This window comes from Lissotriton vulgaris, chromosome 9 (genome assembly GCF_964263255.1).
Source record: "Lissotriton vulgaris chromosome 9, aLisVul1.2, whole genome shotgun sequence".
Lineage (NCBI taxonomy): Eukaryota > Metazoa > Chordata > Amphibia > Caudata > Salamandridae > Lissotriton > Lissotriton vulgaris.
In genome coordinates, this window is record NC_141697.1 from 396,514,548 (window position 1) to 396,529,537 (window position 14,990).

Sequence of the window (14,990 nt, forward strand, 5' to 3'; positions counted from 1 at the left end):
TTGCATTCCCGTAATCTAATCTGGACAGAACCAGAGATTGTGTGGCATATTGAAGATCATTAGGAGGGAGGATGGGTTTTATTTTGTTGAGGAGTTGTCATTGTTTAATTGGGGGGGGGGTGCTCTGTTTGCTGTTGGATATGAGGAGGATTTTCGTCGTAACCTTGGTTGAGTTTTAGGTGTTTGTGTGATAGCCAGTGCTGGACTTCTCAGAGAATGCCATTTAGCCTATGTATGTCATTTACTGAGGACGTTGCCAGGTAGAGCTGGCTATCGTCCACATAGAGGTGGAGGGGGAAGTTGTCTTTTTAGGGCTCGCCTAGGCAGCACTTGAGCTGTTTATTTGAGACATGCTGTATTCAGGATATGGGCATTAAGCTCCGCCCATCTTTTTTAATTGGCTCCTGTCCCTGTCCTTTGTAAATGGTGGCTCTTCAATGGTCAATAAGCTTAGTAGTCCCTCCTTAGTACCGCCTTGTCTCTTCTTGTAACCTCCCATGAGGACATCCCATGTTACATGTGTTGGTACTCCCTAGGTTTTAATTTCAGCCTCTGAGCACTATTTTCTTGAAGGACTTACAGCAGGACACACGCTTGGTCCTATGCAAGCATGGCAATAGTTACTTTACTCACTAGCACATCTCCCATTTATAAGACCGTCTATAAATTTGCCTTCATCAGCTCCATATTAGTACAACCTAATCCAGAATTAATATAATTTTTTTTTGTCATACATTTACTAATTGTATATATGGGCATAGCTATTTGAATGTACTTGTGGTACTGTCTTGCATGCAATGCATTATGAGTAGGGTGGATTTACCATATACTATATATGGCCAAAAGAGGTCCCATTGGACCTCTTTTGGCCACATATGGTAGTGCACCCTGCAACATGTCTAGGTAAAAAACATTAGCATTTATAATGCCAATAACTCCAACAAATGCAAGACCGATTTCTAATGCAATCGGTCTCGCATTTGTAAAAGTTAGAGCTGTTGGCGTTGAAATTTTTACTTTTGCTTTTTTTTCTACCATTGTCTAGTAAAAAACTGTTATTTTCAACCCCAACAGCTCTAACTTTATCAAATGCGAGACCTATTGCATTGCATATGCCTTTTTGAGCATGACGGTAAGGGGCTCCATGTAGATGTTGAACAATGAGAGGGAGAGAACGGAGCCTTGTGGGACACCCCAAGTTATAGGAAATATTTCAGAAGTTGATTTGTTTATTTTTATTCGCTGTGAGTAGTTTTGTAGGAAGGATGTGAACCATTGTAGGACCACCCTGCCTACTCCGATCCTTTCTCGGAGGGAGTTTAGGAGAAGTTTGTGGTCGACCATTGCAAAGGTAGGGATAGGTGAGGAATTGCTTGGTTAATGTATGTATGTATGTATGTATAGGCATTTATATAGCGCACTACTTACCCGTAGGGTCCCAAGGCGCTTCGACCGCTGCGAAACCCTTCCTGGCTTCCCTGAGAGATGGTCCCTTAATGGGTATCTCCAGGGTGAGACCAGGCATCCCCGGCGGTCTGGTGGGGCCGTTAGTGAAGATGAGGCAAGCTAATGCCCAGAGTTGCCGAGTGTGATCGCTGATCAGAGTGGGCACCGAGGCGACAGGAAGGTTGTGGTCAAGAGTAACTGTATCTTCATGAGCTATAATGACATCAAGGAATGAGCCTCTGTTGTGAGTTTGATCTTTGTAGCGCTGGATATGGTTGTTATTGAGTACGAATTTGTTTGAGGATTGGATTAGAGCATTATTCTCGTTGTTCCATTGAAGGTTGAGGTAACCTAAGATTGATATTGGTGTTTGAGAGTAAGCAGTGTGTTATCGGGTCAGATAGGTGTACTCCGACGAGGATTGTGTTGCCTGGAGGTTGGTAAAGGAGGTGAGAGTACATAGTTTTGTTGTTCTTCAACATTATGGTGGAGGTTAGATATTCAAATTAATGTGTTTTAGGTGAAGTTTTCAGTAATGGCAATACTCTTCTTGTGGATGATTGCAAAGCCACCACCACAATGGGTTTTTCTGTCTTTCTTGATGATTGAAACCCCGGGGGCACTAGCATGTCAATGATTGGGATAGCAGGATTCATTCGGCCAAGTTTCTGTGATGAACGTGATATCAATGTCATGGTTCAGGATGGTTTACGCCATTTCTGTTGTGTTTGGTTGCGGATCTGCAGTTTATAAGCATGTAGGCATTCCATTGTTATTGAGCTTTGTAGGGGAAGGTGACATGGGTATATTAATGTGGTGAGCTGGTGGCCTTGCTCTTGGTGGGATATGGTCTCTCCCAAATCCAGTGATAACCTGGATCTTGGAAGTGAGGTTGTCTGTGGTTGATGGGGAGTCATAAGAATTGGCAAGATCTGTCCTCTCCCTCTGAGACATTGTGGCACTTGTTCTGTGTGGTCTCTGAGAATGGTTCTTAAAAGGCGTTGAGTTCCGGCTGTGTCTTGGGAAAACTAGGGTGTTGGTTGCTGGTGCTGTGGATCGTAGGTGTAAGCGTTGGGCAGGCTTCTGATGCGTGTTTAGGTTCATTAAGATTTTGTTTATACCCTGTGAGGAGGGGGTGGGGATGTTTAGTTTCAAATTGACAGGTGTGATGCAGTCAATAAATGAAGAGTGTCTGTCAGTGAGTGCGTGACTCACGGTGTCATTGATTTCTATATTGTTAATAATGGTTCTGGTGGGCAAGTGGTGTGGGCACTCTGGTCTTGTTTCAGTCATCAGATTGGTGAGTGCTGATTGTAGGTTGTGGTTCTCTGACCTGATAGAGATCTCTTGGGGAGGATGAATTTTCCTCTCAACAGGTCAGGACCCACTCACAGTACAGGATGGACAGGCTTTTGATCCAGAACCGATCAGCCTCAACCTGGTGGCTTGGTTACTTAGTCCTTAGTTAGGACACTAACATCATGCCAAGAACTAAGGAGATCCTTAGGAAGGGTAAGCGACCAAGTACACGGAGGTGCTACACCTCAGAGTGGAAGTGATATATCCACTGGTGCGAGAAACGGACTCATAAACAATAGATCTGGGGGCACCACAGTCATTATATACATAACTCATATGGTAGATAAAAACTATTGTAGCATACACGAAGGGACTCGCAGGTAAAAAAACTTCTTTACCATAACAGTCCTAAAAATATCCCTCGAAGGAGCAACGAGGGTGCCTCCCAAGGTCAGCGCCCATGTGAAACCTAAACATAGTGCTTGCTCAGCTAATGAAAGAACCATTTGAATCCATGTACAAGACCGAGCTAAATGTTTTAACTGTAAAAATTGCTGCTGAAGTAGCCATCACATCACTGCATCGAGTCATTGAGCTACAAGTTTTCACCATTCAGGAATAAGGACAGATTGGTCATGAGGACAAAGCTTGAATTTTCTTCCTAAGATGGTGTTACAATTTCACGTTAACCAAACTATACTGCTATCAGCAAGACAAGCTGAAAGAGCCTTGCACATGCTAGACGCCCGCAGAGCCGTCATGTACTACGTCCAGGAAACTAAGCATGTCAGAAAAGGAAAGTAGTTCTTTGTTTTCTTTGCAGCAGCTGTCAAATGGACTCCAGTATCTAAGTGGACCATTGCACAATGGATAGTGCAAATAATTCAAATATGCTACAAGAAGGCAGGCATGATACTTTAGAAATAACCAAGGCGATACTCCACAAAGAAAAAAGAAGCTACTCTAGCTTTTCTGACAAACGTTTCCATTAATGACATCTGTATGCGAGCTGTCTGGTCCTCAATACTCCCCTATACTAAAGGGTACTGTGTGGATATTCAAGTAAACAGAAAAGGTCAGGCAGGACAGAGTGCGGAAAAAGTATTTTTACCTAGCTTCCCCAATGAGACAGATACGATTACAAAATCAGATCACAGTATGTGTATATAAAGAAAATATTCTTGATCCAAAACAGAGTGATAATTTACCTGTAGAAGTAGTTTTGCAGCTTGAAGACTTTGTTCGAGGCATGTGGGCTGCTGAATTCATATCTGTGCATAGATCGCCGCCTAGTGTTGGGTCCGGATGATTGCACTTCGTTGTCCAGGAAGAGTCTTTGAAGTATCACGAGATAGGTGACTCCTCCCCTGGACTACAGTGCGCATGGGCATCCTCTCCATCCTCAGATTGTTTTTTTCCGCCATTGGGTTCGGATGTTATTCCTACACTTCAACTTCGGAATCGAAACAAAACTTTTATAAAGGCCAAAAGGCCTTCGAATTTGACGGTATTGTTCTCGCTCGGTACCTCTTGACTCAATTAAGCTTTCCATCTCAAATCGGTCGTCGACGCGGGCCGTTGGGCCTTTTCAACGCCACGTGGGCCTGCTGTCGATGGAAAGGAGCCCGTTTAAAAGATGCCCTCAATGCCAATCCAAGTTCCCGCATATTGACAAGCATCAAGTATGCAACAAGTGCCTTTCTCCAGACCGTAAGGAAGAAACCTGCCCAGCCTGTGCCCAGTTTCGGTCGAATAAAACCATACGGAATCGACGGGCTGCTAGGCAAGAGATGCAGCGACAGGCACCGGAACTGGACAACATCTCCGATGATGACCAAGAACTTAAAGAAGCTCCAGATTCGGACCTAGAGATCGTCAACGTCGAGGACTTCTCTGACTCCGATGACGAGATCCCACCGGGGCAAATCGTGAGTACACTGCCCCTGACACCGATTACCCAGTTACCAAAGGCTCCAGTCGAGGCATCGCCAAAAGGCCTTAGCCAAGATCCAAAGAAACATTCGCCAGCCCCGCCATCCGGCTCGGCACCGAAACCTTCAGAGACCCCAGGGCCAAGCACCACAATCCCAAAGAAAGTTCCAGAGCCTAAAAAGGTCATCGAGCCGAAGGCCGTCGACCCCAAGAAAAACGTACAGCCTAAAGGCGTCGATCCAAAGAACACCGTTGAGCCGATGAAGGCCGTGCAGCCTAAAGGCATCGACCCCAAGAAAACCGTCGACCCGAAAAAGGGGGTAGACCCGATACAGGCCGTCGAGCCCAAAAAGGACGCCAAGCCGAAGGGCGCCGACACAAAAAAGGACGTCGACCCGAAAAGGCCGGCTGTGCCAAAAGTCGCCGAACCAAAGAAGGTCGCCGACTGGAAGGGTGCCATATCGAAGCCTATAATCTGGCCGGAGAAGGCTATCGACCCGAAGACCAGTGCTCCAAACACACCAGTCGATCCTAAAAAGACCATCGACTCGGAAGGACAGTCGACCAAAAAAGCCTGTCGAGCACAAGAAACGTGTCGAACCAAAAGACCCGGTCGACCCAAAAACACTTGTTGACCCGAAAAAAAGTTCCCGAGCCGAAGAAAAGCACTAAGTCACCAAAAGTCGTCGAAGCAGAAGGTGTCGTCGACCCAAAAAAGTCACAACCAAGAACAGAGGAAGAAAAACTCTTCCACCCGATCCAGCAGACGACCAGGCAAAAATATATATTAATCCAGAGACTGGTAAAGTAACAATCCTGCACAGGAAGAAGAGGCCACTAAACACTGACTCTCATTCCCCTATTCCACTAAAAAAGAAGGACTTTGAGACTTCTCCATCTAGACCCTTCATTCCATTTTATCCCATTATGCCTAATACTCCTTTTCCTCCTTACTCTCCTTCTCACTATGGGGACAATGAGGGGAACACAGGGGAGGATCCTCAGCCTGATTATGATTATCCACAGGACCCTGAGCCACAAAATAAACCATGGGGGGAGCCAACTGACCCTTATAACACCCATCCCATCCCTGATGTCTCCTTTTATTCAACTAAGCCTTCACCTACTGATGACACCATTGTCTTGAACCAATTAATAGACAGGGCAGCACAGTACCACAATGTAGACATGCATAATGACCCTGTAGAGGAAGACTTCTTACACACCTTCCCTACTTCAGAAAAAAGTTTCAGAACTCTTCCTATGCTAAAGGGAGTGTTAAAACACGCACCTGACATATTTAAGGATACAGCCAGGGCACGGTTAATCAATCCTAGGATTGAGAAAAGTATAGAGCAGCCCCTACAGACCCTACCTACATCAGAGGGCAATTACCATTAGACTCACTAGTGGTGGCTAATGCAAGAAAAAGGGCTAACTCACAGACAACGGGGGAAGCACCTCCCCCCGATAAGGAATCAAAGATACTAGAAGCCTCAGGTAAAATGGTAGCAGCACAGGCCTCCAATTCATGGAGGATTGCCAATACACAAGCTCTGCTAGCTCGTTACGACAGGGCACACTACGATCAGCTTGAAAGCTTAATACAACACCAACCTGAGCCTTTTAAAGCCCAAGCTGATGACCTCATACAGGAGGGAAAGTTCATCACAAACGCCTCCATCAAATGTGCACTTGATGCAGCAGACACCGCAGCCAGGTCTATTAACACTAGTGTTTTACTAAGGCGACATGCATGGCTGCGTATTTCAGGCTTTAAAAACTAAGTGCAGTCCACCATCCTTAATCAGCCAGTCAACCAAGACTTCCTTTTTGGCCCTGCTGTCGACACCATTTTAGATAAAATGAAGAAGGACACCAAAACCGCAAAGTCAATGGGAGCATTGCAGTTTCAGCAACACAGAAATTCCTTTCGACGCTCCTCATACAGGGAAGCTACATGAGGCAATGCTTCCCAAACATCATCATCATACAAAGGCAACACACAAAGTTCCTTTACCAAAAACTCCAACAGAGGAGGTTATCGGGGAAACAATAGTAAGGGAAGAGGACGTGGAGGCAATAACACCAGAGCCTCCTCTGCCACAAAACAGTGACTTCATCACGCTACCTCCGGACCACCTAACACCGGTCGGAGGCAGACTCCAACAATTCCTACCTGTCTGGAACGCAATTACCACGAACAGGTGGGTGAGACAAATTATCCAGTATGGTTATTGCCTGGAACTCACTTCTACCCCCCAAACATACCACCCAGACACCGTCCTATGTCTAAAGAACACATCACCTTGCTACAACAAGAGGTGAAATGCATGCTGGAAAAGGGGGCCATAGAGCCAGTCCCTTTCCAACATCAAGGGACAGGAGTATATTCACTATACTTCCTTATTCCCAAGAAGGACGATTCCCTCAGACCAATATTGGACCTCAGACCCCTAAATCAATACATACTGTCAGAGCACTTCCATATGATCACACTACAGCAAGTGCTCCCACTACTACAGCAAGGAGACTTCCTAGCAACATTGGACCTCAAGGATGCGTATTTTCACATACCCATCCATCCAGCTTACAGAAAATATCCCAGGTTCACAATAGAAGGTCAACACTACCAATTCCAGGTCTTGCCCTTCTGGGTAACCACAGCTCCAAGAGTGTTTACAAAATGCTTAGCGACAGTAGCGGCACATCTCAGGAGGCAACACATTCATGTGTTCCCATATCTGGACGATTGGCTAATACAAGCAAAATCGTACCAACAATGTGCAGAAAACACGTCCCAAACACTCCATCTGCTTCACAGCCTAGGCTTCTCCATAAACTACCCAAAATCGCATCTGCAACTGTCCCACATACAACAATATCTGGGAGCCACTATAGATACCTCAGTGGCAAAGGCATACCCAAATTCAGCAAGGATAGCCAGCATGCAGATGCACATTCGCAAATTTTAGCCACAACACTCTCTGCCAGCTCGAGTCTTCATGCAGCTCATAGGCATGATGGCCTCCTGCATATTCATTGTCCCCCATGCCAGACTTCAAATGCGTCCATTGCAGGAATGCCTAGCAAGCAATGGAACCAGGCTCAAGGACAACTAAAAGACCTAGCGTTGGTGGACAGTCGCGCTCACAACTCTCTGCATTGGTGGAACCCACAAAACCTTTCGAAGGGGCGACTGTTCCAAGAGCCGGTTCCACAACTAGTACTAACAGCGGACGCATCACTGACAGGCTGGGGAGCCCACCTCCTTCACTACACAGTACAAGGGCTCTGGACAACCAGACAAAAGAAACTGCATATCAACCAACTAGAGTTGTTAGCGATATTCCTAACCATGAAAGCATTCCAGAAATACTTGTACTGCAAGACTGTGTTGATCCGGGCGGACAACATGACCGCAATGTACTATATCCAGAAACAGGAGGAACACACTCTCCACAGCCGTCCCACTTGGCACAGAGCATATGGAAGTGGGCAATTCCAAAAGACATCTTTCTCCTAGCAGAACACCTTCCAGGGAAAGACAATCAGATAGCAGACCTGCTCAGCAGGCACAGCCAACAACTACACGAATGGGAGATTCACCCCCAAGTTCTCCAGCCATTCTTCAAACAGTGGGGTCACCCAGAAATAGACCTGTTTGCCACAAAAGAAAACTCGAAATGCCAGTACTTTGCCGCCAGGTTCCCACATTCATTGTCACAGGGCAATGCGATATGGATGAACTGGTCCGGCAGATTTGCGTACACTTTTCCCCCAGCACCGCTGTTTCCGCTGGTGGCAGGCAAACTGCGGCAACAGTCACTCACGCTAATCCTAGTTGCTCCCACAAGGCGGGACAACCATGGTACACAACGTTCCTAGAGCTTTCAGTAGTTCCTCATCAAAGGCTGTGCCTCGCACCCCATCTTCTAACTCAGAACCATGGAGAAATCAGGCACCCAGATCCCAATTAGATGAACCTAGCAATCTGGCTCCTGAAGTCTTCAAGTTCGGATACCTTAACTTTCCTCCTGATTTCATGAACATTATTAAGGAGGCAAGACGGCCAACCACTAGAGCATGCTATGCAGCTAAATGGAAAAGATCCGTTATTTACTGCAACAATAACCAAATCAACCCATTAGATGCTTCCATACAAAACATTATATGTTACCTGCTGCATCTTCATAGATGCAACCTAGCATACTCTTCAATAAGGCTACACCTAGCTGCTATAACAGCATACCTTCAAAACAGGCAACACCTTTTCACTGTTTAGAGTACCAGCAATCAAGGCTTTTATGGAGGGTCTTAAAAGGGTGAACCCTCCAAGCCACCCTCCTTCCCCATTCTGGAATTTAAATATAGTACTTACAAGACTTATGGGACCTCCTTTCAAACCTCTACACTCATGCGAACTGCAATTCTTAACGTGGAAGGTGGCCTTCTTGATTGGCATTACCTCACTCAGGCGAGTTAGCGAATTACAAGCACTAACAATTCAAGAACCTTTCATGCAAGTACATGCTAAGAGGGTAGTTCTTAGAACAAACCCTAAGTTTATGCCAAAAGTCGTATCAAATTTCCATATTAATCAATCGATAGAACTGCCAGTGTTCTTTCAAAATCCAGTCAGTAGCTGAAAGAGCCCTACACACACTGGATGTAAAAAGAGCTCTGCTTTACTATGTGGACAGAACGAAATCATTTAGAAAGACAAAGCAATTATTTGTTGCTTTTTCACCACAATATAAAGGAAATCCAATATCAAAGTCAGGAATAGCCAGATGGATAGTTAAATGCATTCAAATATGCTATCAAAAAGCCAAACGCACTTTAACCGTCCCCCCAAGAGCACACTCTACAAGAAAAATGGGGGCATCCATGGCTTTCCTAGGGAATATTCCTCTTGAAGATATATGTAGGGCAGCCACATGGACTACCATACACACTTTCACAAAACACTACTGTGTAGAAGTGCAAGCAAAGCAGCAAGCTGCTGTAGGCCAAGCTGTCCTAAAAACTCTTTTTCAAACTGCTGCAGCTGGCACAGGTAACCACCGCTAGTGGAGATACTGCTATACAGTCAATGCACAGATATGAATTCAGCAGCCCACATGCCTCGAACGGAATATGCTACTTACCGGTATGCATCTGTTCTTGGCATGTAGGGCTGCTGACATTCATATCGCCCGCCCTCCTCCCCGGTGCCTGTCGCAGCTGCAGCATTATCTTTTGCATTGCCATCTCTTACTTTACTATCTCCATCTCTGCCACAATGGCGAAAAACAATCTGAGGATGGAGAGGATGCCCATGCGCACTGTAGTCCAGGGGAGGAGTCCCCTATCTCGTGATACTTCGAAGACTCTTCCAGGACAACAATGTGCAATCATCTGGACCCAACACTAGGCGGCGATCTATGCACAGATATGAATGTCAGCAGTCCTACATGCTAAGAACAGATGCATACTGGTAAGTAGCATATTCCTTTGGGTTCACATGCAACACTCGCCTCCACGGAAAGTAAGGGGGAAAGAGGTGAACCGCGAAAGAAGCACCACAGAGAAGGAAGTGTAAAAGTCTGCAATTCGCTAGGGGATAAAATAATCTGAAAATGGCAACTATTCACAGGAACTTGCAGGGCGCACTTGTGATGTCACAGGGGGGTGGCCATGCCACCAAATGGTAGTCTACTTCAATGCCCACCAAAGGGGAGGGGTGAGGGGGCACAATTCTGGATCCATTCACTACATAGAGGAATCGTGCATAGCATGTGATATCGGAAATTATTCAAGCTGCAGAACTGCTCCTCCAGCTTAGTAACAGCTGGGGAGCAGACATATGCCTTTGTCCAGTCCATGGGCAGTAGTCTGCACAATAACAACGGTTTCACATTAGTGTACTGGGACTGAAGCTAGTTCTGCTAGCCATTCAAGCTTTTTACAGACTGATTCACTACTGAGTGGCATTCCTTCACTCAAGACTGCATGACCATCATGTTCTACCTGCGTAGACAACTCGGCACACACCACAGTTGTCTGTCTAAGCTAGCACAAACAGTCTGACATCCGACCATTTGTCACCTTGGCCGTCTACTGGCGGGACACCTCCCGGTAGGTGAACTGCAAATTTGCAGACCTGCTCAGCAGGGCGCATCAGCAGACACGCAAATGGAACAACCATGCCCAATTAATCCAATGCTTACAGCGTTAGATCTGTTTGCTTTGCACAACAAATAAAAATGCCAAAGCTTAACACAATACTTGGGCTATTCTCTAATGATGAGCTGGTCAGGGATATTTGTGGACGCTATCCTCCACTGCTGCTCATTCAGTCAGACTCCCCAGGATATTGCGCCATGGGTTAGCAAATTTAGCGGCACAAATACGGACATTCGCGGCACAAGTATGGACATTTTGCTGCACTTTATTTTACTCCTAATCATTAATTTTCAACCGGAAATCAAAGGAAACTGTTTTAGCAGAGTATTCCACTTTGATGTAGGCATGTTTAAAGTGTCTGCAGCTCTGCGGAAGCACAGCTGCAGTCCTGACCTCGTGGGAGGGAGCTGTATTTCTCCCTGGGATGTTCTAGTGCCGATGTATGCACCCTTCCCCACACAAATAGAAGAGGTTCTGTATTCGCATCAGAAGTGCACGCTTCCTGCACACAAGAATTAGTACCACACAGACATCCGCAATGCAAGTACCTGTTCTTAAGGACAACCAGTGAGTTCTAAACAGCCCTACTACTGGGCCCTCCGAGGGGCATGTGCGCTACTCTGCCTCTGCCATGCCTATCTGTCAAGAGGAGTCTGACATGTGCCTGACTCTGTGTGAGCTCTGTCTGCCTACCAGTAGTGTTCCTGAGACGGTACTGTTATATCCTAAATTCTACTGGATTATCATATGTACCAAGCAATATTACAATGTTTCTCAATCTTCCATTCAATAATAGTACATTCAAGCTTTTTTGGGAACACATTCTATCACATGCAGTTACTTCAGCAAATGCAGCTGTAGTTTAGAGTGACAGGAGAGGCACGTCTGAAAAGAATTCTGTAGGCAGAGAGAACTCCTGTGCTTTGAAACCATGTGTACAAATGGATACAAGTGGTAAAAGCAACAGTGCCAAGAAATCCTGGAGGGTCTGTTCAGTATGTAGTGTAGAAAATGCGGCAGACACCAATTAGGCTCATTCTCATAACACACACTGTTGCACTCACTACTTCTGGAAATACCCATATGTCCCCATAAAAAGAAATGTGTATGTCCTGTTCTCACCTACCACCAAGGTCAGCTGCAACACCCCAACCTCAGGGCACTGACTCTTTAGTTTTATTTGTGTGAGCTTCCAGAAAGGTGCCTGCAATTTCTGAAAGCAGACCGAAAAGCCCACCTTACGGATTTGCTACGCAAACAATTGGAATAATTTTGCCCACTATTGTAACAATCTGCGTAAGCAAGCTCTTGAATACCTCTGTATAAAACACAATGTGTTACTTAGTTCAGTGAACCCCTGTGGAAGGATATGTTAATCATGCTGTGTTGCAGTAGCTTACCTGCTAAGTAGGAGAGACCAGTCCGTTTTCAAGATCCTTGTTAGTAGAGACACTAGTCCCTTCATCGAAACTCAGCTTTGTTCTTTGATGGTTCATGAGACTCCCAATTGAGCCTTCACACATTTGCCTACTGCAGCTTATTCATTGGAAGTGGCTTACCTCATTGTAAACACTATTCTCCGGTGAGTTAGTTAATTACAAGCTTAATAATCGGAGGAGGCATTTATTCAAGTGCACGAAGATCTATTTGTCCTCTTTTTCTGCCTAAGGTCATACCTCATTCCCATTACAACCAAACTGTTGGTTTACCAAGTTTTTCCCCCAACGCTAATCAGTTGCTTAATGGGACTTACACACTCTAGATGTGTAAGAGCCTCTCTTTACTTCATTGGCCAGCTGAAACCATTTAGGAAGACCAAGAATGTACTCGCATTTGCCCACTCTCATCTTGGCAAACCAATTTCTAAAGTGTGCCTTGCCAGGTCGATTGTCTGAAGAATACTATGCTAAAGCCAAACACTCACTAAACTCTGTTCCTAGAGTGTATTCTACATGCAAAAATGAGCACTACAGCTTTCCTACGCAAAATTTCACTCGCAGTTCTATGTAAAGTTTAAACACGGTCTTTTAATCACACATGCATCAAAATTGCAGTGTGGATAGTTATACCTGGCAAGAAGTACACATTCGGATAACTGTACCTACAGGTTTGTTCCAAACATCTTCCTCTCCTGCTCGCATCGCTATATCTTCTTACTCTGGCTCTTCTAGGAAAAACACAATCTAAGATACCAGCCTATGTCCTGATTTGTTGTGGGTTTTAGAGGTGGCTTCATAAGTCCCCGTGAAACCTCTATGTCGGAGAATAATAATTTGCAACACTCCTGCTCAACACTATATGCAAGTAGGGTGCAGAGGATATAGTGCAATAGTGTCACAAGCTCAAATCAATTTTTACAGGTAAGTAAGAATGTCCTTCCCCAGGTTAAGTAACCTTTTTCTCTGTAATCCTAATATAAGTGAAAGCCTGACCTTTTGACTTTCTAATGCTTGTATGTGTTTCCATATGTTCATAATTTTGTTTCAAAAGGAGAGGCACTAATGCAATGAATTATAACGTTTTGAAGGTATATATCCCAAACAATGCTTCTAATGGCATTGTTCATGAAAGGCTACCTTATTTTATGAAGTGTTCTAAAATCTGGCAGCATAAACCATAAAAGAAAGCCAAGCAAAAATTACCACATGTGGGTAACATTTTCATATTAGTCCTTTGTTGAAAGTAAAATTGCCACGTTAATGCATTGTCTTTACTTTCACAGTGCACGTTTGAAGGATGTGGAAAACGATTTTCACTGGACTTTAATTTGCGCACTCATGTGCGAATTCATACTGGAGACAGACCCTATGTGTGCCCGTTTGATGGCTGTAATAAGAAGTTTGCCCAGTCAACTAACCTGAAATCTCACATCTTAACACATGCAAAGGCCAAAAACAACCAATGAGACTACACTGGGGGAAATTGTCAAACTCAACAAAGCATCTTATTGGACTATGAATGGGGAAACTATGCTTCCTCTCCGTATGGCTTCTACGAAAGAATTTTAAAAGAATCCTACAAGCCTAAAGGACACGTTTTGATATAGTACAATAAAAAACTTTAAGGATAATATTGCTGGGATGCTCTCTTGCCCTGTAAACCGGTTCCGAGAACATCGTTTTTGTACAGTGTGGTCCCAACAAGAGGACAGTTCATGAACTTGCATCGAAAAAGACACTTCTTTATACAACAGTGCTAAATTGGACTTTTCACATTCTTATAAATACGAGGCTCACCTGTTGCTTAAATTTTTTTAATTTTGTATTTTCCAAGTGTGCATATTGTACACTTTTTGGGGATATGCTTAGTAATGCTATGTGTGATTTTTCTGGAGGTTGATAACATTGCTTGCTGTAGATTTTCTTTAAAAGAATGGACAGTTACTGTACTACATGCATACTTCAAAAGTATTTTCCTGTAAAAAAAAAAAGATTATATAGGTTTTGTTTGCTATCTTAATTTTGGTTGTATTCTTTGACGTTAACACATTTTGTATAATTGTACCGTATAGCCGTATTTAAATCATGTAGTATGAAATATTAGCCGTGATTCAATAGTGCTAATCAATTAAAACCCATTTTAGTCACTTTTTTTTTGTAGGAACAATACTGCCAGATTCTGATGTTCACTGTAATTATCTTTACCTTCTTACTTTGGAAAGTGGTGCTGATTTGTAGACTGTATTGTACAGGCCCTGGCCTTTTAACACCCAATATGTGCATCCCTTATAATATAAAGGACAATAAAACTTCGGTCCAGAGGAAAAAACATGGTAGAAAATTCTCTCTCATCAGAGTTTTTCATTTGCTATCTAAAACTGGTCTGACTTCCCTTTTAATATCTCAAATTGGAAAATAGACGAGATACACCCAAAATCTACCAAGATTTCTACATGCTGTGTGTTAATGATGTTTACAGCATGTTGTCCAACTTTAATGGAAGGCAAAACAGATATTCAACTGCACAATTCTACCATGCAAGGGAAAGATGAATTGATTTACTCTCTCTGTGTGTGTGTGTATATGTGTGTGTGTGTCTATATATATATATATATATATATATATATATATATATATATATATATATATATATATATATATATATATATATATATATATATATATATATATATATTTATATATATA

The 14,990-nt window shown here is 43.9% G+C and overlaps 1 protein-coding gene across 1 annotated transcript in view; it reads left to right on the forward strand.

The window, feature by feature from the left end:
• The window catches only part of YY1 (YY1 transcription factor), a 165,541-nt gene extending 150,916 nt beyond the window's left edge, over positions 1-14,625 (forward strand). The window contains exon 5 of the mRNA XM_086937805.1: positions 13,568-14,625. Within this exon, the coding sequence (XP_086793931.1) occupies positions 13,568-13,750 (183 nt within the window). The 3' untranslated portion in view covers positions 13,751-14,625. The remainder of the gene's footprint in view (positions 1-13,567) is intronic.
• The last annotated feature ends 365 nt before the right edge of the window (positions 14,626-14,990 follow it).